Here is a 26,324-nt window from a genome sequence, read left to right on the forward strand (position 1 = left end):
AACTTAGATTCCTGCTGAGGAGTATGACGAGAAGCATATGGGAAACCCTTAAGAAAGGGGAAGCAAAAAAGGACTTGATTACAAGACCGCAAGAGCTCTTCTTTTATTCACTGATTGGGCCCTGAATGTTCGCTATTTTAAATACATAGCCATTGCTTTCTAAGCTTTTTAATATCCTAATTGCTCGATTGTAAGCCGTGTGTTTGTGCTTCGGCAGTTTATACACATGTTTGGATAGTGACATCAATTCAACGTGAAAATAAGAAAAGGGGAAGTAATATGAATATAATACAGGAAGGGAATAAGTGGTATGTATGCCCAAACTCCGGATGCCAACTCCAAAGCAACGTAATGTATATTAGAAGTGGCATAATGTGCATATTTAGCTATGTGGTCCTCCGTTGTTAGGCGGGTTATGCTCCATAGATCTAAGAGGCCGCTGTCAAAGTAAGTGTGATGTGAGGGAGGAAACTTCAATGAAAGTTGTTTCCTTTTCCCCATATTACTATTCCTCCTCGGTGTTGAGAAGCTTGCCTTCCCTCTTCCAGTCCTTGATATGGTCGACAATAGTAGATGCGGCGGTTTCAGCAGTATCTTGGCGGCCGATACATTCAACGAAGTCTCCATCCGGGTCTACAGAGAGGTCAGCGTCAATTATTTTCAACCTCATAGAGGCTAAGGTACAGGGTTCGCCGACAAAGGCCAGGAATAGGACATACCCATCAGGTAGAAATAAATGCTGTGGTCAACTAGATAGTCCTCTCCCGGCTTCACATTTTGTGGTGTGCTGAAATACACACGATACTGTTTGCACACATGCTTCACCTGCTCGTACGTGCCTGTGAGTCCTATAATACCCTTATGAAATTCCGCCAGATACTTGCGCAGCACTTCGGGACTGTCGCGGGCTGGATCGCAAGTAATGAACACGGGACGGAGGACAGATTTATTGTTTGATTTGGCTTTGACGAGATCGATTATCTCGGCCATTTTGTCGAGTTCGTCTGGGCAGATATCTGGACAATGGGTGAAGCCGAAATAAACCTGGAACAATGTTGGAGAGTGAGAAATACACGCTCATGAAAGGCCCATCTGTAGAAAACGAATGGAAGCGAAAAATAAATGGGAGCACCCACGAAACTATATTTTCCTTTCAATTTTTCTTCGGTAAATTCATTTCCATCCAAATCTTTTAGGACGAAAGGTCCACCAACTTTCGGCTTGCCGACACCCTTACTCATCTCGACAACTCTCTTTCGCTCAAGCCGCGCCTTCTCATAGCGAAAATAAAATATCATAGCCACGCCTGTTGCAACAAACAATGCGGCTGCTTTCCATGAGAATGGTCCGGTTGAAGCGCGAGCCTTTAATTGCTGTATGGTTTTGGCTTTTGGGCGGGGGGAGGACGTGGAGAACGAAGGAACTTGAGTCTTCGACCATGTCGATAATAGAAACGAAGGTGATCTAATCCGAGAACAGGGAGAATGTAATGGCCTTGAATTCGAGGAGTATGATCTGCTTGGCATGTGCTGCAAGCTTGGGAGGGTTGAGGATGATGCTCGCCATGGAGCAGGAGATTGGAAGCTGGCATGCTTCGTCCAGCGAAGGACCAATTTAGTGTGTCCGAAAGCCATATTCGTGTTCATTATTTTTTTAATCTCCAATTGACTGTTTTAAATAAAGAAATCAACAAATTTTTGTTCAGCAATTGGCGAGTTACTCCAGACGATAAAATCCAATGTCAAGATATATCACATGATTCAATGCTATAACTAAACTAACTTCAATAGGAAGCCATAATCTAAGGGATTAACTATTGTGGGATTGCTGGCTCGTTTTCTCTCTGGAATTGTACATGTAGGTCATTAATTCTGCCTCCCATGTAATCTTAAATAGAATAATATATTAGATGGTATACTCGCACAGCTTATGTCTAATGAAAAACAAAAATTTTCAAACCATTTTCCTCTGAATAAGCAATAACGATATATTCCATTCTCCATCCCTCACGAGTGATGAGGAGAAAGGGGAAATACAGAAAATACCGTCGTCATTTACCTTTCCATGATGGGGCTTCCTCAGGGCGATCATATCCTATGCACTAAAAGGGGGGGGGGGTGTGGGTATCGGAATCGTTAGGGAAATTGATTAAATTGGACATCAATATATCAGAGCATGCAGGCCACGTAAAAAGAATCGTACTCGTACAGAGTACAGAGAAAGCAAAAGCGTCAGTCACAAGGACGTACGATTGGGGGAAAAAAAGTGCAATACAAGGAAACAGTCATGAGGGGGAAAACAAAGGTAAAACAGCTTCAATCAAACAGACGCTCACACAAAACTTGATACAGATCTATAACGACTCGGATATTAGTCAAACATGAAAAATGGAGTAACGACGGAGTAAGGAGTAAAGTAGCTGATAGCTTTACACGAGATGTGGTAGAGTGCGGGAAATGCAAGTTCCGGTAGGATATGCGAAGATTCTAAACTGATGTCGAGAAGACGAAGACGATGGAGGGGAATCGGAATTGGTGGCATGGAGACCGTTGAACACAACAAATGCGCTTTCTTCCGACTACTGACCACCGCCTAATAATTCCATTTTTAAGCAAGTTTAATTATGTTCCCCCCCCCCCCCCCCCCCCCCCCCCCCAAAAAAAAAAAACCAAAAGTAAAAAGGATGTGAGAAAAGAGAGTGTGTGTGTGAGCCCAAAATTACACCCAAAAACATGCTCGGGGAGGTGCTCGTTCACGGCTATCGGTTTCATTTATTATTTTAATGCATACCACGACTCGCCTGGCTCGCACGACTCGGACTCGTTCGACTTCTCTCATCCTCTTCTAAAACATCGCTGAGCCGTGTGGGGTGTCGATGACGTGGTGTCACAGAATCCCAAGTCGACCCAGAACCTCCTCCTCCCCAGCCAGATCCACTGTAATCGACGCTAGGGTCGTACCCAGCGCCATGTGTTTCTTCAGGTGAACTACCAGGTGGTCCGCTACCGTATTCAATGCCAGTCATTCCATCAAATCGCTGGCCAAATTCGCCTTCAGGCATACGTTCCATGTTCTCATAGTCGTCACTATCGTCGGAGATGGTGCGGGGATACACAATTCGACGATCCCGGTCCTGTTGGTTCCGTCTGTAAGCCGCATCGGGGAGGTCATACTCTTCTGATCCAAGGTCGCTTCCGCCTGGCTCGCTAGTTGGTACATAAGAACCCTCATCGGCGGTGTTGGTCTTATGATCGCTTCTTTGGAGAGCAGAGGATTCGTGCTCATAGAATCGCCCGTGTGTGTCCTCAGCGAGGTGAGATTGGCTATATGGGCTGGAAGACGCAGCAGCTAGTGTTTGAGTAGTAGCTATGCGTGCGGTGGACATAGCCGCTGCAGATGTTGGTGGCTGTCTTGGAGGAGAGGATCCAATGGCATGATGTGACGGGAAGCCATGTTCACGTGTGGTTTCGACGAAGGGGTCTGTGGCTGTTGGAGATGAGACCTGGTTGTCATACACATAATGTTCGGAGGGCTCGGGAACGTCTTGTCTCGCTTGTCCGCCCATTGATGTGGGTCCAGGGCCGCCGGGGTAAGGGCCTTCTCTTGTTGGCGGACGATTTGTACTAGTCTGTCTACTAAGCGCAGATTGCATCATTGGGACCACCTGCACACCGCCAACTATAGTCGGCTCACCATTTCTTAAAGATACTGTCCGGTCGCGTTCTTCCTGTTCTCTTCTCCCAAGTTCTTCCCAAGCACGCCTAGCTTCCTCTTTCGATATTTGCAATTCACGGCGCATTTCCCGAATTAGTTCCTCAGCCCTTAACTTGTCAGTCTCAACTTTTGCAATTGAATTTGTTGCCTCCGCGCGAGCCTGACGTTCATTTCTTAATAGTCTCTCCAGATCCGCCTGAACCTCCTGGGCCCGTTCCTGTTCGGCACGCGTGTCAAAAAACCAGCGCTGGAATTTTCGTTCCGAGGATGCTCGCAAGCGTTGCAACTCAACTACAGCATGAAACAAGTTTGCGCCGGCTGCAGAAAGGTCAGTTATTTGCCTTGACATCTGTTGGTTGAGGGGGTCGCGGCTGAGTTCATCATTATTTTGCTCCAACCGTCGTATCCAGTATCCAGTCAACCCTTCCCAATGGGATGAAAGCGTCTCCCAACGTTCAAAAGCGTGCGGAAATGCAGCCCTTTGTCTACTTTGCTGTTGTTGAGACTGTGTCTTAGTCTGCTGACTTGATTGAAGGGGAGGCTCGGTCTGCTGGTTCTGAGAGATTCTAGGCTCTCCGGGCTGTGGAGGCGCTTGCGTAGACATGGTTTGCGGTCTGGCCTGTGATGAGGAAGTAGTGGGCTGCACAAATGCTCCGGTTGTAGCCCGGGCAGAGAGCTGAGAAGATGCAGGAGCAGGTCGCTGGTGTTGCTGGGAAACTGACGGCCCTCGTTGACGGGAAGTCTGAGGCTGCTGAGCTCCATCTCCTGTTAGACGCGACTCCGGCGCAGTAGCTTGTTGCCGCGTACCCGAGGGCACGACTGGCTGCATAACGGATGAAGTGCCAACTGGAGCGGAACCTGTTGGTATTCGGGAAGTGCTCAAGCCGCCAGTTCGATCGTGCCTTGAACTTTGATCTTGCGTGGTGACTCCTCCCCCTTGTCTTGGTTGACCTGACGTGGGTTCAACGGCAGCGCCAGCAGCCGGGATATGTCGCCCCGGTTGGGGGAACTGTTGAATCTGCTGCTGTTGCAGCTCCTGCTCCTGCTGCAATCGCCATTCTGTTTCTTGCTTGTCTCTCTCCCTTGCTTCCTGCTCCGCTTTCTTGCGCGCTTCACGGTCACGGCGTTGTCTCATAATATCAGTTGGGGTTCTAACTGAACTGGGTGGATTCGATTGACCAGCAATGGGTCCTGGCGCAGGTCGGGAAGTTCCATTTTGAGGCCGGCCATTGCCCGTAGATCCAGAAGGCACGCTTCCGCCCACTAGCTCTGACATTGAGGCGTTAATCTCGCTGAGGTCTGGGGTAAATATGAAAGGATGCCGAATTGCCTCTTCCAACGCCCAGAGAATAGCAGACGCAGTGCGCGATGAGATGCGGTTGGTTCGCCGGGGCCAGAATGACTCACCACTGTGTTGCAGTGAGCTCTGGTACGTTGTGTGATATCCTGCAGACCGTGCTTCTAGGGGTGGGCTTTGGGGTACGGCAGCGCGACCAACTTCAGGTTCCGGCTCGACTGTTGCTAGCTGCGTAGCGAACCTAGCAATTGAGCTTCGACGATGGCCTAGGGCAGGAGAAGCGGTGCGAATATCTTCAAAACCGGAGCTCCTACGTAGCCGGGGAGTACGAGTCGAAGAGGTGGATGAAGCAGACTGAAGAGGCGATCGCTTGGGTGATTCAGAATGATGAGGAACAGGGTGTAGCTGCTGGCGCTGCCGTGTGGGCGGGGACGTCAACGTAGACTGGTCGTAAACTTCGTCGGTCTCGTCAAAAGATCGTGGAGCTGCCGGAGACAGGGTTGAAAGCGGCAAGTTTGAAGGAGGATAGGTTGACAACGCGATTGTTTGGAGGCACAACTGAGAATATTATCCTTCCCAAAAACAGGTATGGAACTTCTCAGTACCCTGTAAAACAGTAAATTAAATGGCCCGCGAGACGTTTGGAGAGAATAGCACGTCCAGGATAAGCAGACACGCTGCCAGTATTGAGCGGAGGAGGTTGGTAACTTTTTTCCGGGTTGAGTGAGAGAGTAAGCAAACCAAAAAAAAAAAAAAAAAAAAAAAAAAAAAGGTATGAATAAAGTCACTAGAGAACCAGAAAGAACAGCAGAAAATGGAATGAAGATGGCTGTGAGAGAGACGATGCTAGTGTTGTTGTGTTGGAGTCGAATGCGGTGGCTGGTCGAGCGAGCTTGCAGCGCGGATTTAATTCAGATGGCTGGTGAGCAGAGCTCGTTGGACGGCCGAGACAGCATGGCTCAGGGCCATACACAGCTCAATTGGATCAGCGCCGCAACATGGAGACTAGATCACGCACTCGCGGGACAGGGCAGCGCGTAGGAGGTGTTGTGTGTTCAGAGAGTTGTTTTGTGTGCGAGGACGAACGACGTCCGATGGAGGATGAGGCTGGTTGCTGCTGGCCGGATTGGGAAATGCGAGGGATTGCTTTTTCTTGACACCAGACACTCAACCACACAAACAACTTTTTTGACAACTTCCGCTCTCGACGAGAAGATCAATTGTTCGCCAGAGCAACAAAGAGCCTAATACCCTGGGTTACTGCGAACCATCAAAGAGAGATATTCCTAAATATCTCCGTGACTTTGGCAGGGGTTGTGGATCAATGTCAACAGCCAGCTGGACTTCAAATAATTTCACTCTCGTTAGACCATTTCCTTGCTCTCACTCTGCTGGCTTCCATGTAATACCTTTTCGATATTAAGCAGGAACGGGGAGAGTGAACATGATACTTACCCGCACACCGCAGTAATCCACCACACTGTCGGCAGCAGCCAGCAAATTTGGGCGCAAGGATCTGCCACAGGACAGACCCGTACACAACAAAACCAGACCGGGCGTGGTATGCTCATGCGATCCACCAGGTTGACCGCAGAAAATTGAAAACCCCGCTGGCCAGGACGTTGGGAGTCAGGTTCAATTTCAACTTCCTGTCTTTTCGCACAGCCAGAGTCGGAGTCTCCACACGCACCAATCCACCGCCAGCATCAAAACCATCCATATTTAGGTCATTTTGAATGCTTGCCCAGGAGCCATGCGTACTTAAGCTAATGCGTGCCCCAGGCCGCCAACAGTACTTCATGTTGGCGGTGGACCAAGTCAACTTGGTTTTTGATGAGCTGGCAAGCTCCATCCGGCACAAAATCAGAGACATCCCTGTCTGAGCGTCCCTTGCCTGTTAAATTTCCATATCCATCTTGAGCCATGATTGTCACCACTCCAGCTGCTCTTAATGCCCGCTTCGCGGGGCGCCTCTTAGCAGCCAACCTCGCGCCCGTTGCAATTTTTATCAAGTTATCAACGGAACGCGAATTGTTTATGGAAGTCGAATGGCTCCATGTTTTAACTTCTTCCAAGGTTCTCTCAATCCATGGTTCGGCTCAGTTGTCAGCCTCATCTTCACTGTCATTTACTAGTATGCAAAATCTACTAATGCTCCCCCCCCCATGGCGGGGCAATTCAATATTGAAAATACTATATTATGCATTGATTGATTCTGAGTTTACCTCTTGCATCAAATATAAACCACATTCAAAGCCAACTATGCAGCCTTGTTCCTTACCATTTGTCTGCGCCTTCGGCACGCCTTCTAGTATATACATTTTACGGGCAACCCAACTCCCTTATCTTCAACTTCATCACCCGTTGCACTCAAATCTAGATTTAGACTTCCTCTCGAGAACTGAGCACAGCCGATCGCGAATACACGTCTTTTCACAACTACATATCTAATTCTCAGGTTTTATTCGGCCACCACTACTTACGCATGTTCCTTGCCCTTCATTTTACATTCCAAGGAAGGATATATCTGCCTGGTTATCCCTTGTACCCCTCTCTATTCCAAACAAGCCCTGGATATCCAACCTCATCAACCGAGTTTCACGGATCTCAGCTATGTGAAGAAACCCATCTACTCAGGAGTCCAACACTCCCGATCAAAAACGTTACTTTTGCTCTTGGTGACAGGCCTCTACACAGAAAGAAGATTTACGACATTTCGAGCAATCATCGAACACAAATATTATCATCTGGGCCGTTGAAGCCAAACTGGGAGATTCTACATAAAATATAATCTCAATAACTGGCCAAACGTCATACCAAGGTTCTAGGGCAAACGTCGCTCCACGTGTCCAGGTCGACAATGATGCAAAGCAGACACCCGCCTAATGCTTATCTTCGTCACTAGCAGTGTTCCGCCACGCTTTTCCTAGGACACCATCCAGTTTTCTGATGATCCTAGATCCAATCCCACCATTTCTGATAAATGATCAGCCGTCTTCAAAACTATTCCTACGGCTGGACAAAATAACCCGCTGTTGTTGTCCGTGTTGCTCGGAATTGTCATTCTTTTGCAAGTTCTTGAAGGTCGTCCATTCTAATCCAGCCATTTCGAACAAATTCTTTAAAACTCTTACCCGTTCAACATATGAATCATAAATATTTGCGGGCTTGTATATCCCTCAAAACCATAAGCTACCAAGAGTCGCCATTTAATTTTGAAACCCAACTAAACCATGCCAGACCTCGCTGCAGAGCCCTCCTCAACGAGATTCAGGAACATTCTTGCTTTCTCATTCAGGTGTTGGATGGTAATTAATATTTAGATTGGTCAATGTCGGCTATATGGTTTTACACCTGCCACCAACACATATATTTACACTTGGCACTAGGAACTGTCCAAGATGAATTGAAGAAAACGGGTTCGCTAATAGTAATCATACCTGGATGTTCATGTCCAACCGTTCACTTTGGTTTCGTTATCTCTGTCTATATCGACAAGATAATTTAGCTCAAGGAGATTAAATAAAAGTCATGTTCTAAAAGGCTGTCTTGCATTTTATCCCAAATATAATGGTTTCCACTCCGTCACTGCCTACAGGTTAGCGTGAAACTTGTACACCAAACCGGGAGAACAGAGATGAAGGGATGATGGCTTGGGGAAATGAAGCCGAACAAGGGAAAATGTCACGCAAAATGAAGGAAGGAAAATTAAAAAACTGTTGGGTACCTTACATACCGGTTCTGGACCAATTTGTGATTCATATTGCCTCGCCCGCAGCAAAAAATTAGTCTTCTAAACCTCCTCAGCCTTGGACACCTACTCAGTGAGAGATGTGATGGTGAGGCCGTAGAAAAGGAAGTACAAAGGGCACTGCGCCGGTCCCGAGAACGATTGAAAGACCGTTTCTGCCTCTGGAGTTGCGCAATGCACCCATTCGTGTGCCTTTCGCAGGTCGAAGATGCTGGCGCCAGGCTGTATATCCCTCCAGCCCTCCCCCACCATGGCGCCCACATCTCTCCCCAAAGAAATCCAATGCCATAAAACGCCCTTCCGGCTTGAGTTGAGGGATACAGAGACCAAATCGCTCACGCACATGAACAATGTGGATCCCAATACCCCAAAAGAGTAGGGCTCCTTCAACTGGCCCCAGCCAACAATTCCCTGACCATCCCTTCCCACCTCGCTACAGCCTCATCCCCAGCCTTCGCCAACCTCACACAGGGATCTACCCATTCTCGCTCACCCTCATTACCCGTCTGCCCTGCTTCCCCACCAACGTCCGTCACAGCAGCACTGAAAACATTTTGCACAGTCAACTCCTTCTTCGCCGTCTCAAATAAAGCTGCTATATCGCCCCATGGCCCATTCCCCTGAGTGTCTTCGTCGTCGCCACGATTGCCGCCGCGGCCAGCACGGCGAGTAGCGGATGTCGCCGTCGCCGTCGCCTTCACCAAGCCCTCCAAAACCCCCAGCACAGTCCCAATGCGCAAGCCCAATTCCGCGCCGACAGGGAACCCTGCATCAAAACCTCGCTGGACATGCTCACCCTTCGCGACGGAAATGCCATCGCGGTAACCTGCTGTGACGTGCTGGCGGCGGAGGAAAGGTAGGTCGGAGGGCTCGCCGTCCAGTCGGTAGGGTTGGACAACGCTGTTGTCTGGGGAGTTTTGAAATGGAGGTGAGGCGCTGAAGATGTCATCCAAAACGGAGGGGGACGGTTGTTGGGGTCGCAGGTGGGAGGGAGAGGAAGGGGCGCTCGTTGTGGTTGAGGATTGGGATGGCGGGGTAGAGGAGTCCCGGTCGAGGGGGGACGGTGGACGGGATTGTTCCGAAGGGGAATGGGATACGGCGGAGCTTCCCATGGCTTTCTGTTCTCCTGGTCTATCTTAGGAAGGGAAAAACAAAAATGAGGAATTTGTCTTCCCATCTGGTTGCGAGATAGTTAGTCTCAGCGAATTATCATAAAATCGATGGAGTGGAAATTCTTATCACCACGTGACGTGGACCTCAGATAGGCGCCTTTGCGAATGTAGAATAGTGCATGCACTATATCAGAAGTCAATGAGAGGCTTTGATCATTGTTATTTTATATCTGAGTTTAACAGTGTTTTTTTTACTAATTACTAGTATTCTGTATATATAGAACATGAAATTGAATACACATCAGCAATAATCTGGCTATTTACAGTGACTGAGATGGCTGAGTGACTGAGTCTCCACAAATACCCAGGTTATTCTCCCTACGGTGCCAAATAGCCTCAAGAGTATCATGGCGCAAGTCGAAGCTCCGGCACCAAGCTCATGGTGAGGTTCTTCGGCTCGCAGCACGTGCACCGAGGTCGTAGTCCTTCATTTTAAGATAATGATAACCATTCTCTACTCAAGCCTCCGGTCCTCGAGGCCCTGGTCAAGTATTCATGTCGCGCCAGACACACTTCTTACAGCTATCCACTTCGTCGATATTACCTAGTGCCGCACAATCATCAGCCTGATTCGTTGAACATAGTAGCTCAAACTTACTCATGGTTAGGCAAGGTCGGTGTCGCTGCAGGGGAGAAGCCAGTGGTGATGATAATGTTCTTGACATCCATTCAATAATAACCCCGAGGGATCATTCCAGCGTCAGGCCTCAATATCTTATCATTCTCTCCAAGTCAACCGCTCAGGCACCAGATATGTCATTCCGTCAAGTTGAATCTCTCCATCTTCGCGCACCATCTTGCTCGCCGTGGGCTAATCACTTATTAAACCAAGGGTCATCTAGAACTTGTCTCGCTGACGCTCTTGCAGACGGTTCAAACTTCAATAACTTTCCAATGATTTGCCCCAGCCTCACTATGTCCTCTCTTGTGAGATCAGGACTCTTCAGGCCTTCAAAATACACTTCTTCCAGCCATTCCTGCAAGTTGGACCCGGTGTTTTCTGTGGCTCTGCCATCCCCTGTGTTCATTGTATCCCATATCCCTTGCCATCTTTCAGGTATATCATCACTTGCCATCTCTCGCATTTGGCCAACAAGAATTGCGGGTGTTATAAAGAAGGTGTCAAAAGGTGGCTGGCCTGTGAAAAGTTCAAAGAGCTGTTGTACCTATCAGTTTACTATTGTATAGCATTTAGCCTTGGATGATTTCACTCACCATGCATCCCATGCTCCACAAGTCAACACGATAATCAATGTGATCTTGAAATATCACTTCAGGTGCCCGGACAGATAGAGGTGTGTGTAGTGTTTGAGGAACTGCAGAAGATAAAAACGATTCCCCAAAGTCAATTATTTTGATTGACTGAGCTGGATTCCAAGAATGCGTCCGATATGAGGTGGGCTTAACAATATATTCAGGTATGCCAGGCTCCAGATCTTGCCCATCACTTCTTTGAACATAGCCAATTTCTGGTTCTCCTAGCATCTCAGTAAACCCCTCTTCAGTTACATCGTCCATGCAAGGCATAGTGAAGGCCAAATTGCGGGTATGCAGATCTATACTAGGTGAGAATTGTTCAAAATATCCTCAAGAGAATGACCTACCTCCATGTCCAATATTCTGTTGGTGCAAGCTATCAAGCCCAATAAGACTCTGCTTCGCAATGGCCTTGGCGAGCTTCCCAGGGAGTCTCCCATCAGAAAAGTGTGCATCAATTGTGTCCGGAATATCAGGCCCCAGAAGCTCATAAACTAGGCATTTATGACATCCATTTGGGCCCTCTAGATCAAAGTTATCAAGCATGTGCACTGTATGTTTCAGACAAAGGTGACGGGATGCCAACTTCTTCATGATTTGGAGCTCTTGCATCTCCCCACCATGGTCCCTTTCTGCAACAGAAATTTTGACAGCAACATAAATCCCTTCTCTGCAAACAGGCAATTTGTTGGTTAGCTAGAACTACCAAGAGTCACACAATTTTATACAACCTTTGATCTCTCGCAGCCCAAACTGTCGAGTAACCTCCCCATCCTAGTTTATGTAGCACTTTATACCTCCCAGCTTTCAGGTATTCTCCCAAGGCAACTGGGTGGTAACCGCCTTGTCGGTAGCGATGAAGTGGCTCAGCGTCCACGGGGGAACTATAGAGGGGCTGGTCCATCTGACTCTTGTCTGGATAAGTAGACCAAAGCCGTGAGATGCTCCTCAAGGGGACAGTACGTCTCGATAGTATCCAGGCAATTGCCATTAGATTATGTAAAACTGGACTTGTCTGTGCCTATTCTGTCAAATATTATCATAAGTCCAGACTTGTTGTGAATATCCGATGTGCCCAGGAAGGAGTGACATGGCAGCAACTCACAAACAATAGCCAATCAAATGATCTATATAATATAAACGCCTAATTCAACCATAGGAAGAACTATAAATTAGTGGCCTACTGCTCTCCGAAGATGTATCTAGGTCGAGAAAATATATTATATACAACCTACGATATCTAACCATGAATTGAACGAGTTGATGATTACACGAACACTCCTGACCACCTAGGAAGTACGTCGTAAACTAACTAGATCTTACAAATTATGGAACGAATGATTCTATTAGTTAGTTGAATCCTATTCTAAACAACTGCCAGCTTCTCTGGTACTTCTTCCAGCCTTCGGGCCTCCTCCTGTTTCGCATCATTGGCAGAGAAGTATACAATGCCAGCAGTCCATATGGCCATTGCAATCGAGCAAGCAATCATAGCCCACATGCCTTTCTATAAAGGGTGTCAGCAAATCCTGGTCTCGGATACAAATCAACCTTTTCACCAAAAAAAAAAAAAAAAAAAAAAAAAAACCGGAGATACATCTATGGTGACATACCGTGAACCAAGGCGCTTGGTCAGCTGAATAGAACAGCAAAGCCCACCACGCATTAACCACATTGCTCCCCATATTCATACTAGCAATGACAATGCTACGCATCGCATCGTCCTTGTAGCGCATGACGTCATTCGCCCATGCGAAGAACGTTGCCTGACACGCATACACGGAGCCAGCCCAGTAATATGCGCCAAAGATCGTCGCTGTGGACGACCCGGGGGCAAGAATCATTGCCGAAGTAGCCACGCCAGTAATGCCAATCCAGAAGCCGACAAGGTATCTCTTGCCGCCAAGGAAATCAGTCAAGGTCGCCCAGAAGAGTGTAGAGATGATGCCAACCGCTGGCACGCCGGTGGGATAGTTATTTAATTGCGGGACAGTGTATTTATTGGTCGGGTGAGATTTCATATACAGGGCCAGTAGGGCGTTGGTGGAGAAAGACTCGGTCTCTCCTGCAATGACCCAAAGCATGACGAAACCGTACCAGTGCCAGGAGGAGAAGATCCGCTTGACGAAAGAAAGGCTGATTGGGGTGCGCTCGCGGAGTGGTTCAGGAACGCGGGAGATGGCAAGCGCGCGTTCGTCGTCGTTCAGATACGGGGCGTTGGTGGTAGCGGGGGTGTCGGGGAAGAGGAATAGACCATATAAGGCAATAGGGACTGTGATGAGGCCATCAACCTGGATTTGGAGATGTTAGCATATGTGTTTCTACGGACACAGATTCCCCAGTGCTTCGGGGTGTGAAAAGGAAAAAGAGAACTTTGTCAACCCACAATAAACAACCATCTCCAACCAGCCATGCCCCTAGCACCGTGGAGCGACTTATGAATACCGGTCTGAATAAAGCCACCAAACATGGTCCCGGCAAGGCCTGAGGCAGTGAAAATACCGCTTCTCTTTCCCAGCTCTCGCTCTGTGTACCATGAGCCGAGAATATAGTGGGTGCCAACAAAAGTGCTGGACTCAGCCAGGCCTAAGAAGAAACGGATGGCCATGATCGACTGTGGGTTTTTGACAGAGGCAGTAATCATGGTCAAACCACCCCAGAACAACATCATGGACGGAAAAAAGATTCTCGGCTTGAAATGGATGAGGGCTAGGTTGGAGGGAACCTGGCCGAGAATGTACCTGTACAAAATTGAAGTGTCAGAGTAAGAAGAAGAAGAAGAAGAAAGGAAGAAAAGGTTAGAGAATTAGCGAACTATACCCGACGGTAAAGATTGTGTTAATCAAATTGAGCTGGTTCCCCTTAAAATTCAAATCCTCCTTCATTCCAGAGACATATGCATTGTTCAAGTTTGTTCGATCCAGCTATAGATAGTAGTAATTCTTAGCTCTATGCTTGTCCATCAATTTTTACATTTAAACCGATATCGCGACCCCACAACAATAATTATTATAAGTTTATCTGCAAAGAGGAACAACATCGGTATAGAGAAAGATCGAAACTCACGTAATTGGCAAAGTACATAAGACAGCAGAAAGTGAGGATGAAGAAGTCGATCTTGCGGAGAAGCGCAGCCTCACCAGGCTTGCTTTCTGTGCCGCGCAGATACTGAGTGAACTTCCCAGCCATGATGGCGACGGTAAGCCTGAGTGAGGCCTAAGATAGTAGAGAACTATATTAGGATTTCTTTGGCGATGGCAGTTTTATAGCTACCGGGGTGGACCTTTCTCACGGCCTCGAAGTCAGAGCGACAACGAGCAGAGAGGCGAAGCTCGGAAGTTGGGAGCCCAAAGATTAAGGGGGGCCAAAAAAGAAAACTAGATAGTGCTATCAAGCGAATAACGACACAAAATCCTGGGGAAAGAAAGGGCGCGTTATATATTATCCCATCAGAGTTCATCCAGCCCAATTACCCTCGGCTGTGTCCGCACCCTTCCTCATATCCCACCTGCTGGGGTGTTGGAGCGTCTGGAGCTAAGGAGAGAGCTATCTCAGAGCTGTTTATCATTGGGAAAGACTTGTTAGAATGCCCAGCTCTAGCTCTCCAAAATGCCGGAAGCCAAGGTAGGGGCAATTTTTTTTATTTCCTTTGCACAGCGGACAAGGCTTAGAATGGCTTCGTCAGTTATCGACCTGCTGCGACGGACATTCGCAATATGCATGGCAAGATGTATGCTGTTGCTGGATCCAGTGAAATCAATTTCCACGAGGGTGCAAAGAATCCCTCCAACTTCCCCTCTACCGCTCTATTCTCCCTGTTTCTTCATGCGACACCCTTGTGTAACTCGGCATGAGATCGGAGGCCAAATTCATGTACGCTGGCAGTGGAGGAGAAAACACGGGCCGCTTGCGAGCGCCTAGCCATCCGAACGCGGACTCTCGTACTCCTGGTTCCCCACAGGCACACAAAGATGGGGGGAATCGGATTGTCAATTCGATTATTCTCTCGGGTGTCAGTTGGGTTACTCGACGGGACGACAAAAAAAAAACTTCCGCGTGCCATGTGCGTTTCTCGGATCGTGTCAACCACGTTTCACCTCGTTGGGATCCGCTTTGCTGAGTTGCAACCACTCGGCGACAGTAGCCAAATCATATTCAAAAGAATTGGTGTCGAAAGATCCATCTCGGCGATACGCACACAGCGCTTCTGTGCGGTGGGGCAGATTGGGAATGGGGAATGGGGAATGGGGAATGCTGAGGCTTGTCCCAGCCATCGATTCTCGCTCCCAGCCAAGTCCCTTCACCGAACCAACGCCACGAATAAAAGCAAAAGCAAAAGTGCTGAAGAGGGCGAAGAGAAAGACATGATTTTCCCTGCGGCTTCCACCACGAGATTGAGTAATATGCTCTGCATATGTGGTCTTTGGCAGCGATGGCGTGGGGTTTGAAAGGGTTGCTTCTGATCCCATCAAAATCCCCACATTTATTTAAATAATTATTTTTACCCCAGTCAAGGCCAAAACTTCCAGGAACACGGTGCGGAGCGGAGGCGGAGCGGAGTGTACTTGTGTCGGTACTAGTAATGTATGGTTTGCGCTGTATAGGCCGCGATACTTCTGAAGGCTACATGATATATCTCTGTTCTATAAAGTGGACTACTGCTGCTTATAAGACCGAAAGCTCTAGCAGCTTGAAGAATCATTAATAAATCAATCTCCATTATATATAGACTACTCTGTACTTGGCTGCGAGTTGCTCATAAGACCAGTAAATCCGTATTCTTAGAACGCTTGTTATATTATGTCAATAAATAGTAGCAAAGGCTTATGATCTATTAACATACGAGCATCCAACTCCAATAGACAATTTCATTTCCACGTTCTTTTATAACCAGCCGATGTATTTTGACATAAACCTTCTCTTCTTTTCGTTTAAAAACCATATATCAACGACCCCCGTGTAATGATTAACCAGCGAGAGGTGACGAGTGGCAAACGAGCCGGAAACCAGTCCATTCACAGATCAAAAGCCCAATAGCCGAGGAATTGCACTTCATTCAAGCAAGTTGCTATGATGAAGTTTCACGGATTTAACTACTGCCGATATCTTGGTTAAAGTTTCTTCCAACGCTCAGGGCAGTTCGCCCAACTGCCGCCGATAACGGCTGTCTAAATTAGTTTTCTTTCTCCTGCAGGGCCAAAAGGCAAAAAGAGATAACTAAGGGGAAAACCAGAATCACTGTTAGTACCCCTCATCCGCCACACAAAATTTGGCAATGTGGGGTTCTCTCGTCGGCACAAAATGGGCGCCATGGTGTCCAAGCCAACACCCAAGGAAACAGTCCATCCACGCTGGTGGACCAATTGATGGGATCTTCTCCATCCACTCAGACGAGTGAGCGTCCTTGCTACCATCGAGCTCTGCCGGCGCCCCTTGCGCGAGAAGCCATGCGGGTGGAGAGGCTGACTTTCCAGTTGCTTCGGCGTAGCCAAATTCATGGCAGTGAGGAGCAATGGATGACAGCAAAATATTGAGATTGCCGATGTTGACTCCTAGCCCCACGGTTAGGGTTTTCTTTGCTTTTTCCTTCATATCTTGGGATATGCGTGTGGCTGTTATTTATCTGGACGTAACTCTCTGTTCTCGTCCTCTTGTTTTAATGTTCTTTTATGAGACAGAAGGAGCTTGTTTTATGCTCTTATATACTTTGCCTGTCCAATCTATCCAATACTTTCCGTGTATAATACCATCGAAAGTGGAAGGAAATTTTATATCTCCAAAAAGGCAAAAACAGAAAAGAAATGTTGACTGAACTAACCTGGGAAGCTGTCGGTGCCACAAAGCGAGAAGAGCTTCTCTCCTCCATCCCGCCAGAATGGATCATCCCAGCTGATATTTCCCCTCCACACTCCCAGACCGACGTCACCAGCTTTCCTCAAACATCGGGCTGGTTTACTCCCCCTGAATTGGAGATCACAGGCTCAACAGCCTCTGAAATTCTCGCGAAGACCACGACGGGCATTTGGAGCGCTGAAGCTGTGACTCGCGCATTCTGCAAACGTGCTGCTGCCGCCCATCAACTGGTATGCCACTGTCAGGAGAAACACCAAAAATTGGAGCCTGCGTTCCCATACCTCATTATAATGTCGAAAGTCCAAAAACAGCAGCTAACACTCCCAACCAGACAAACTGCCTTTCTGAAACCCTCTTCCCAGAGGCCTTAAGAGATGCAAAGGCGCTCGACGCTCACCTGGCCGCTACCGGTAAACCGTTGGGCCCCCTTCATGGCCTCCCGATCTCTCTCAAGGATAACTTCAACATTATCGGCAAGGACTCGACACTGGGTTTCACAGGCTGGGTCAATGACCCTGCTACTTACAATAGCATAATGACTGATCTCCTGCAAGACGCGGGCGCGGTGCTGTATGTCAAGACGAACGTGCCGACGGCGATGATGATTGCCGAGACGGTGAATAATGTGTATGGGCGCACGTTGAATCCACGCAATCGACTCCTGACGTCGGGCGGATCATCGGGCGGCGAGTCAGCTTTGATTGCGTTTGGCGGTAGTCCTCTCGGTGTTGGGACGGATATTGGTATATGCATTCCCCCCTCCCCCACTGGCCCTTGTTTGAATATAACACAATGGAGCACATGCATGAAACTTAAACGAATAATATAATAATAACTGCGAGGATAACGCCAAACTAAATGACAGGTGGCTCCCTCCGAATCCCCGCCGCCTGCACTGGAATCTTCACCCTGCGCCCCTCCTTCGGCCGTTTCCCCAACTTCTTGACAAAATCCGGCCTGGCTGGTCAAGAATCCGTCCTGAGCGTCAACGGCCCAATGGCACCAACCCTCGACTCTATCAAGCTCTTCTCCTCCGTAGTGACAAACAGCCAGCCTTGGATCCGGGATCCTAAGTGTATACCGATTCCATGGCGGACCGTTGAGCGCAAGCAGCGCCTGAAACTGGCCGTGTTGTGGGATGATGGTATGGTCCGACCGACGCCGCCAGTTCGCCGCGCACTGAGAGAGACGGTGCATAAATTGCGAAGGGCTGGACATGAGGTTGTCAATTGGGAGGCAACGGGACACAAAGAAGGGAACGACATTTTGGTATACCCCACAACCAAACCCCCAATACCCTCCCCATCCCCCGTCTCCTCTCTTTACTTTCTCACGATTGGCGCCATTGCGAATGGAAACAGTCGAAATAGGCCATATTTTGTTAACCTTTTCTCCATGCTAAAAGGATCGCTTCTTCCTTTCCGACGGCGGCAAGACCGTGCAGCAAATCCTCGCGGCAGCCAAAGAACCCATCCGCCCCGAAATGGACCGGTACGACCGTGCTAAGGACGGCGGCGTGCAGGCGCTGTGGAAACTGCACGTTGAACGCAATAAATTCCAGCAAGAATACATGGAACGGTGGAATGCGTGCGAAGGACTTGATGGATTGTTGAGTGAGTTGTTACACCAAACAATCCCCCCACCTCAAGCAGAGGACGAGGAAAAATAAACACGACCGATCAGGGAGAAAAAAAAAAGCCATAGTCTAACAACTCTGAAATGATCCGCCAGCCCCAACAACTCCGTTCGCGACCGTTGAGCACGGCCTCTTCAAGCACGTCGGCTACACGGGCGTATACAACATCCTCGATTATTCATGCCTGTCGTTCCCGTGTGGCGTCCACGTTGATGCCGCCGTAGATGTCCCCACTGTGAATGAGACTGCGCTCAGTAAACTTGATGGCAAGGTGCAGAGCGAATGTATGTGTTGCCCCTGTTGCTCTCCATCTCTTTTCTTCGCTAGGATGCGCGTTCTTCTTCTATTCTCAACCCGAGCGACGAAACAAGCTAATGGCTACCGCAAAATGTGTGCAGACAACCCCGCCGCCGTCCACGGCCAGCCTGTCAGTCTACAGCTGGTAGGCCGCAGGCTTGATGAGGAGAAGGTGGTGATGATGGGAGAGGTTATCTTGGACGCGCTCAGGGGGGCGGCTGTGAATGGCAGTGGGAGTGGGAAGTCTCAAGCATCGTCGTCTAATTTGTGATTTTATCATGATAATGTATTTTCAACTGTCATGTTTTCCTAGAGGTCACTTTCCATGCTCCGCACAGTACAGTGTGTATACAAAGTGATCAAGTTCATGTTCCGGCCGAGTTATATGTAGGTACGGTGGCTATATATATATATATCATAAAATTATATCATTTTTAAATTTTATATCTCCTCGCTATCCGCCCTTCCATTCCTCTTGTTTTTACAGTAGTCTTTATCAGGTGAATTTATTTATGAATTCACATACCATGGCTTCATTAGCATTAGTTATTGAAAGAAAATATAAATGAATGAATGACGATATGAAAAATGGAGATGAGGAAGCTGTTTTTATCGCCGGTACCTGAATATTAAGGGTTAACTCACTGCTTGGTAAGGGTAGTGGCAATTAACCAGCCTGAACTCATCTTTGCTTCAATTCTTCTTCAACACTTACATTTGCGATTTGCTACATCATACATCCACTCTGATAATAAAATTAGCAGGTGGTGGTGGTGGTGGTGGTGGTGGGTGATTCACTGATTCATATATTTTATTTCATTCACCACTTATCTCGAATCTAAATGCGAGAAAGAACTAAGTTGAAATACTAATAAAAGAATAACTTTTCTCCATTTTATTTTGTATATTGCTCCGAGGGACTTTGTTAGATAGGGGTGTAAGGAAATTAGGACGCGAGGGGTGGGGTGAAATCAAATTCAATGATTTGATGCGTGATCTTCAAAAACAAGGCACGCTCACGGGGTAGAAGGGGGTAAATGGGGCTTGTGGAAGGCGGAAATAAAAAGGGTAAGTAGGAAATAGGGGAAACAAGTAAATAGAGATATGGCAATTATCCGCAACCCAAAACGTAAGCATGTTAAAGGAGAACATGAATGAAGAAAAATAAGACGGAGACGGAGAGGGAAGATGACATGGGAGTGAAAATGAGATGAGGGAGGAAGAGAAGCAGAACAATCGTACGACACCAAAAGCCTCTTCGTCAGGGTTTCCATCGGGGGCAAACTTTACTCTGTGAATTTCAAGGAGGGGCCAGGGGGGAGGAGAGATTTTTCAATCGGCGGCTGTATAGATGTGAGCCAATCAAACAGACATGTTCACCAGCTACACCTTTTACAGTAGAATAGGCAAGAAGTGAAAGAGTTACAACAAATAGATTGAACCGTAAGGGAAACGTTGGGGAGAAAATACTGATGGAAATACGCCGGTGTATTTAACATGCTTGGTGAAGGTAGGGGGAACCGGGAAAAATGGAAAGGGAAAAATTGAGTAAACTCGATAATGTTTAGTGTCTGATAAAGGGGAAAGACAAAATCAGCCTGATAGAGATCGGGGAGTACATGACGGTGAATCTTGTATAACGTGGTGTAGTTGCAAAAATTTCAGCATGGGGCCAGCGGAACAGGAAGGCTATGTTAAAGGGCGGAAAAAAATTAGAGGGCTAAATGTGAACCATCAGTCAATCTCGTCTCAGCTCCAATGTAGCTGAAAGAGAGTTGTCCAGAAAGAAAATCGTTTATCGTTTAGGAGTCAATTCTGATCGTACCATTGTCTCAAGAACAGTTGAAGAGGTATCGACATGATACAAGACACTTTACATATCCATACTATCTATCCCGTTGGTGAAGTTGAAGGATCCGGTTGGTTGCTGGCTGGTACCCAAAGTGAAGCCTGCCTGTGTCTGTTGGGGTGCAAGTTCGTCAATATCAGCACCAGTCTCGTCTTCATCCGAGAAGTACCGTTCAATGATGTTATAAGCTTTCATGTAGATCTCCTCATTCGCGTTGTTCTGGCAGTCGTGGATCTTTTCCATGCCGCCAGCTTCTTCAATGAAGAGGGCATAGCGATTCACGCTGGGCTCACCCATCTGGGCCGCTTCTTTATCCATCTCTCCAACCTTCAAAATATTCTCCAGGCCGTCGAGAGCAACTTGAATGATCTTGTTATCTGGGCATGCAAGAAGGTCACAAAGTGGCTTAATGCATCCTTGAGACACGAGATACCGTATTTGGTCTGGTTTCTGGAGACCTCCCGATGTGGCGTTTGAAATGGCCCAGCAGGCTTCTTTTCTGGTCTTGAAATCGCCGTTCGACAGAAGGTTGATCAGCGGAGGGATGATGTTGGCATCAATAACAGCCTGGATTTGGGTAGAGTTGCCAGCTGTAATGTTGGAAATAGTCCAGCAAGCCTCCTTTCGGATACCGTCCTTGGTGGAGCTGAGGAGAGAGAGAAGGGCGGGAAGAGCGCCACAGTTGATGATCACTTGGGTCTGGACGTCGTCACCAGTGACAATGTTGCCAACAGATCTAAGCGCTGGGGTCTGGACAGATGTGGAGGCATGCATCAGCAGTTCCACCAACCGACGAGGAATACCTGCTTCGATCACGGCCTGGATTTTGTCGTTCGATCCGTCCGAAAGATAGGAAATAGCCCAGCAAGCGTCGATCAAGACCTCGTCATCAAGCATGTATACCAATTTAGCCAGAATGGGAAGAGCGGGAAGGATCTAGAGTGTCAAGCATTAGCAGCTTCATATCAGCAATTAAGGGGTTGACCGCAGGAAGGCAAAGATGGTACGTACCGTTGGCCAGTCAGGTTGGGGAGTCTTTCCACGACAGAAATTGCTCAGCGTCCATGTAGCATTTCGGAGCATGCTGAGTTTGCGGCCATCGCCAATCAAGGCAAGGAGAGGACGAAGAGCTCCTGCACCAAGGACAAAATCACGACATTGAGGACTATCACCAGCAATGTTACCCAGCGCCCAAACAGCCTGTTCCCGCACGTCGGGTTCGTGGCTACTCAAAAGCTCAACGAAAATAGGAACAGCGCCAGCTTCGATGACGACCTGGGTTTGCTGTGCTGATCCGGAAGCGATATTTGTCAACGCCCAAGCAGCCTCAAACTGGACTAGAGTATGGGGTGAACGCAGGAATTCGACGAAACGGCCAACGACTCCGGTTTCAATAACGCGCTCGATAGGTGGATTCCGTTCTTTGGAAAGAAGTTTTCTGAACTTGGTGGTAGCTTGAATCTGCAAATCGATTTGATCGGAGAAAACACCCTTGACCATCTCTGGGAGCTCGACGTTCAGCTATAGAAGAGTGATCAGTAAGGTCATTCTACTACAACATCTGCCATGGGGATCTTTTTGAGAAAGCAAGCCGTTGTGCCATTGCACACTCTGGATCATAACATAGCTGTCTGTGCGCTAGAAGATCCTTGCTGTGGGCCAAAGCTGGGTAGCTATAGCCACCAGAGGCACACGGAAGGAATAATAATACATTGACAGAAAAGAGCCGAACTATGCGCCAAGCGAAAGAGCAAGTAGAATATCATGCACATACCTCACTCTCAATGGTTCCACCCTCCTCATCACTATCTTCAGCACCGAGCGCAGAGTCTCCACCCACACCGATACCGCCATCGCGAGTCTGGATACCTCTCCGCTTTGCGAGGTTCTCTTCGCGTTTCTGTTTCCGAATCTCAACTTGTTGCTCCTCGCGGCGACGACGGAGCTCATCTGGCTTGAAGGAGCTCTTCGCCTTGAACTGGGTGCGACGGTGTTCTGGGATGTAACGCTCCGCCATGGTTGATAGTAGGAGGGGGGAGGGGAAACAGAGAGACGAAAGACAAAGCGAGAGCGATCAGCGGAGACACTCTGGGCTTGGATAAACAGGTAAACAGCTAGAGGAGGCGTAGATGTAACTCTCAAGCGAAAGGAGGAAAGGGGAGATATGTGGGATATGAAGATTTGATGCTTGGGATAGATTGGGGCCTGTTTGGGTGGGAGAGAGAAAAGGGAAGATTGTGCTGAAGAGGGGCTTTTCTGCTTTGGGGCGGCGGTTGCTAGAGGGAATGACTAAGCAAAAACATCACCTCTTGGACCTTGCACAACATCCGTGGATGTATATCTGCAAGGGATATCGATTTACGTCCGCCCGCCTGTTTCCATATGCTAGTTTTATATAAAGTGAGCAGGAACAGGAATCTGTTTGCCTTATATCCTGAGTCAGGAGACCATAAGCTTCCCGTTGTGACTGATAACGCGACTTGAGAAACTTCTCCAAACCATGAGTGACTTTCGCACATTTTGCGCGTCTAGTCAAAATGAGAATTGAATTGATCAAGTACCAAGGCCATTCTTAGAGATAACTTCCGTTTGCTGCCTGCAAGCACTCCGATCGTGGTATTAATCTGCTCCGCAACACCTTGTTGCTGATGCTGGAACACGAACCTGTGTATTGACAATACAGCACAGGTTCCCCCCCTACCTTTGGGAAAGATATATCATCCTATGGTTGCTTCATTGCCTATCCTAATACCGTTCGCTGGATGCCCAAAGTGTTATTCTACCGTTCGACAGTGTTATGTTCCTTGCTTTTCTTTGTTGAGTTGTCTACTTCATAATGTCTTCGTCCCTTCCCCGAGGATTTGATGATATCCAAACGGTGAAGTCTAAACCGGGCAGGGTGGCGAACGTTATTGCAGTGGTAGTAGACGCGCTTCCACCGAAATTGTCCGGAGGAGATTCATACACGTCTACCTTCACACTTAAAGATCATGACTTCAGCGGTGAGACATGGAACGGCCTCAAAATCCGCTACTTTCAACGTTGCGAGTCAGATCTACCAGCTCCTCAACAGGGGGATGTAGTTCTCTTACGACAAATCAAGGTCCGTTTGTTTCTTCGGATTTGAATTATGAGTCCTTATGGTCGCTGATAACCTTGACAGCTACGGCCATATCAAGGGGCCGTGATTGGCCTCTGCACCCAGCTGGATTTTTCTCCTTGGATCATTTTCAGACAGGGGTCCAATCCCAAGGTTTCGCCGCAAGTAATTATGTGCCCCGGCACTCGAGAGTTGATGACGACTGAGAAATCATACGCTCTCTCCCTGATCGGCGCAGCGAGCACCACAGCTACCAACAACCAGCCCGTTCAAGTCCGGCAAACCGTAGCTCCGGCCCCACCCAACCCAGTAATCACAAAGCCATCTATCCAACGCGGCAGGCCAAAATTCTCCTTAATAAGAGATTTGTCCTGTGGTACATTTGTCGACCTCGTCGTCCAGGTGGTGAAAACTTACGCTGAAGATTATCAAAGATTTCTCCTCTATGTCACCGACTATACCCAAAACAAGCAACTTTTTAATTACACCGCAGAAGAAGGCGGCCCCCGCGATGGCGACGTGTACGGCTACACGTCACGCTCCAGGAGAACTTGGCCTGGCCCTTACGGCCAGATGACCTTGCAAGTTACTCTCTGGGAACCACATTCGTATTACGCAAGACAAAACGTCAAAGAAAATGATTTCGTTTTGCTCCAAAATGTCAATATCAAGATGGGGAGAGTGAGCGGTGCAATGGAGGGCAGCCTTCATACAGATCGCCGCTTTCCCGAGAAAGTCCAAGTGATACCAATCAATGACAATGATTCCGACGAGGATGTAAAGAAGTTAGTGAAGCGAAAGATTGACTACTGGAAAAGAGTAAAAACAGAGAATCCCGGTTTTCGTGGCAATGACATAAACAAGCGGAAAGCGACCGATAATGATGAACAGCAACGGTGTCTAACCAAGGCCAAGAAGCGACAAGCAGAGCAAAATCGAAAGCAAGAAGAGAAAATAAAGTGTGATGAAGATCAACCAGAAATAGAAACATCGTTTCAGGAGAAGCGGGATCAACTAAATGCTTACAGTATGTGCCGACAGCGCATCGTCCACTTGATCCGTACCTCGAGGGGTGAAAAAAAGAAAAAAATTCAATACTAATAATAAACGCTGACATTCAATTTTGTAGTTCGCGCAAACGACCCTTCAGTACCCTGTCGCTCAATATCTGATATTCTATCTAATGAATCCCACATGAATATCTCCCCTGATGGGATCAAATACCGTCTTCCCTTCCAAAATCTCCGCTACAAAGCTTCTGTCCGCGTTGTGGATTTCTTCCCTCCCAATATAGAAGATTTTTCCGTACAGTACGATGTGGAACGTGCCATGCTGTCAAACACCTCAGACACCGAAGGTAGCACATCTAGCATTGGCGATAACGAAACTGACAGTGGTAAAAGATGGGAATGGAGATTTTGTCTCCTGGTTGAAGATGCGGGGCCAGGCACTCATTACAACCGCAGCGGGCCACGAGAACGCATGAAACTCTATGTGGGGAATAACGATGCTGTATTCTTGCTCTGTCTCGATGCTGTGAAGTATGACATTCCCACTTGTTTTCGTCTCCCGTAAATTACGCCAAAACAGAAATGCTCACCAGAATATCTACAATAAATTTCAAAATAGTCTCCGTCAGAACCCTGCCGTTCTCTCCGATCTCCGTGAAAAGTTGTTCATTCTCTGGGGTGACCTAGAAGAGCGCAAGAGGGCCATTAATACCGCCGCTTGCAACAACAACAACAACGCTGGAAGCAACGATGACCCCAATCCTGATCTCAATAAGCAAATTATCGCCGCGTCAACGAAGCCATTTATCTGCTGCATTAAAGAGTTTGGAGTTAAGAGCTCGCTCCGTTCGGACGAGGGGTCCTCAGCTAATGACGAGTGCCGATTCGGTTGGGAAAGACGGTTTTGTATGTTCGGAACCACAATTGTCTAGGAGATAGATGGATATATAGCTATATAGGATGATGCTTTCTTTCTTTTTCTCTTTTTGCTTTGCGCCTGTAGATTTCTAAAACAAATAGCCCGTTAGTGGTGCTGGCGTTTCTGGGTTGAAATATATATATATTTCTGTCTATGTCTGTGTTGCATCGGAGGATGGAATAGGGGCAACTGGCTCATATTATGTTTCTATAGATCTAATGAAAAAATGAGAAAAGCCTTTATGTATGATGTACTGCTCCCCATAACTACAATCTTCATCACCTTCCTCCCATCCCGAAGTACAGTAGAGCTATCGTAGGTATAAGTAAAAGGCGATTATGATAAATTGTAGGTAAAACAAGGCAAAGGTGAGTACAACTATGATTTCAACTCACCTCCATGGCTGTAGATTAATATTATGTTTATAAAATGCAAGGGAACAAAGGAAAATGAGACTCCATAGATCCAT

General features: G+C 47.7%; 8 protein-coding genes across 8 annotated transcripts; 2 read left to right on the forward strand and 6 right to left on the reverse strand.

The window, feature by feature from the left end:
- Positions 1 to 71: 71 nt before the first annotated feature.
- On the reverse strand, positions 72 to 1,679 carry HCBG_07510 (uncharacterized protein; the record flags this gene model as incomplete). Its single annotated transcript, XM_045434559.1, has 3 exons — positions 72 to 633; positions 720 to 1,044; positions 1,137 to 1,679. The coding sequence occupies 3 exons, from the start codon at positions 1,644 to 1,646 to the stop codon at positions 506 to 508; spliced, it is 963 nt and encodes a 320-aa protein (XP_045284766.1).
- Positions 1,680 to 2,578: 899 nt separating this feature from the next.
- Positions 2,579 to 4,849, reverse strand: HCBG_07511 (uncharacterized protein; the record flags this gene model as incomplete). Its single annotated transcript, XM_045434560.1, has 2 exons — positions 2,579 to 2,592; positions 2,791 to 4,849. 2 exons carry the CDS (start codon positions 4,847 to 4,849, stop codon positions 2,579 to 2,581), a joined length of 2,073 nt encoding a protein of 690 aa, XP_045284767.1.
- A 4,299-nt stretch (positions 4,850 to 9,148) lies between these two features.
- Positions 9,149 to 9,874, reverse strand: HCBG_07512 (uncharacterized protein; the record flags this gene model as incomplete). Its single annotated transcript, XM_045434561.1, has 1 exon — positions 9,149 to 9,874. The coding sequence occupies one exon, from the start codon at positions 9,872 to 9,874 to the stop codon at positions 9,149 to 9,151; it is 726 nt and encodes a 241-aa protein (XP_045284768.1).
- Positions 9,875 to 10,749: 875 nt separating this feature from the next.
- On the reverse strand, positions 10,750 to 12,182 carry HCBG_07513 (protein kinase; the record flags this gene model as incomplete). Its single annotated transcript, XM_045434562.1, has 4 exons — positions 10,750 to 11,091; positions 11,150 to 11,490; positions 11,539 to 11,861; positions 11,989 to 12,182. 4 exons carry the CDS (start codon positions 12,180 to 12,182, stop codon positions 10,750 to 10,752), a joined length of 1,200 nt encoding a protein of 399 aa, XP_045284769.1.
- Positions 12,183 to 12,557: 375 nt separating this feature from the next.
- HCBG_07514 (pantothenate transporter) lies at positions 12,558 to 14,380 on the reverse strand (the record flags this gene model as incomplete). The annotated part of the gene is made up of 5 exons (XM_045434563.1): positions 12,558 to 12,698; positions 12,805 to 13,482; positions 13,578 to 13,932; positions 14,012 to 14,115; positions 14,258 to 14,380. 5 exons carry the CDS (start codon positions 14,378 to 14,380, stop codon positions 12,558 to 12,560), a joined length of 1,401 nt encoding a protein of 466 aa, XP_045284770.1.
- Positions 14,381 to 16,466: 2,086 nt separating this feature from the next.
- Positions 16,467 to 19,248, forward strand: HCBG_07515 (fatty-acid amide hydrolase; the record flags this gene model as incomplete). Its single annotated transcript, XM_045434564.1, has 6 exons — positions 16,467 to 16,585; positions 16,986 to 17,274; positions 17,376 to 17,787; positions 17,910 to 18,313; positions 18,450 to 18,657; positions 19,079 to 19,248. The coding sequence occupies 6 exons, from the start codon at positions 16,467 to 16,469 to the stop codon at positions 19,246 to 19,248; spliced, it is 1,602 nt and encodes a 533-aa protein (XP_045284771.1).
- A 1,144-nt stretch (positions 19,249 to 20,392) lies between these two features.
- Positions 20,393 to 22,843, reverse strand: HCBG_07516 (importin alpha subunit; the record flags this gene model as incomplete). The annotated part of the gene is made up of 3 exons (XM_045434565.1): positions 20,393 to 21,762; positions 21,838 to 22,347; positions 22,601 to 22,843. 3 exons carry the CDS (start codon positions 22,841 to 22,843, stop codon positions 20,851 to 20,853), a joined length of 1,665 nt encoding a protein of 554 aa, XP_045284772.1.
- An 819-nt stretch (positions 22,844 to 23,662) lies between these two features.
- On the forward strand, positions 23,663 to 25,987 carry HCBG_07517 (telomere-binding alpha subunit central domain-containing protein; the record flags this gene model as incomplete). The annotated part of the gene is made up of 5 exons (XM_045434566.1): positions 23,663 to 23,929; positions 23,990 to 24,953; positions 25,056 to 25,467; positions 25,556 to 25,842; positions 25,965 to 25,987. The coding sequence occupies 5 exons, from the start codon at positions 23,663 to 23,665 to the stop codon at positions 25,985 to 25,987; spliced, it is 1,953 nt and encodes a 650-aa protein (XP_045284773.1).
- Positions 25,988 to 26,324: the final 337 nt, after the last annotated feature.

Source organism: Histoplasma capsulatum, assembly GCF_000150115.1.
Source record: "Histoplasma capsulatum G186AR genomic scaffold supercont2.12, whole genome shotgun sequence".
Taxonomy (NCBI): Eukaryota; Fungi; Ascomycota; class Eurotiomycetes; order Onygenales; family Ajellomycetaceae; genus Histoplasma; species Histoplasma capsulatum.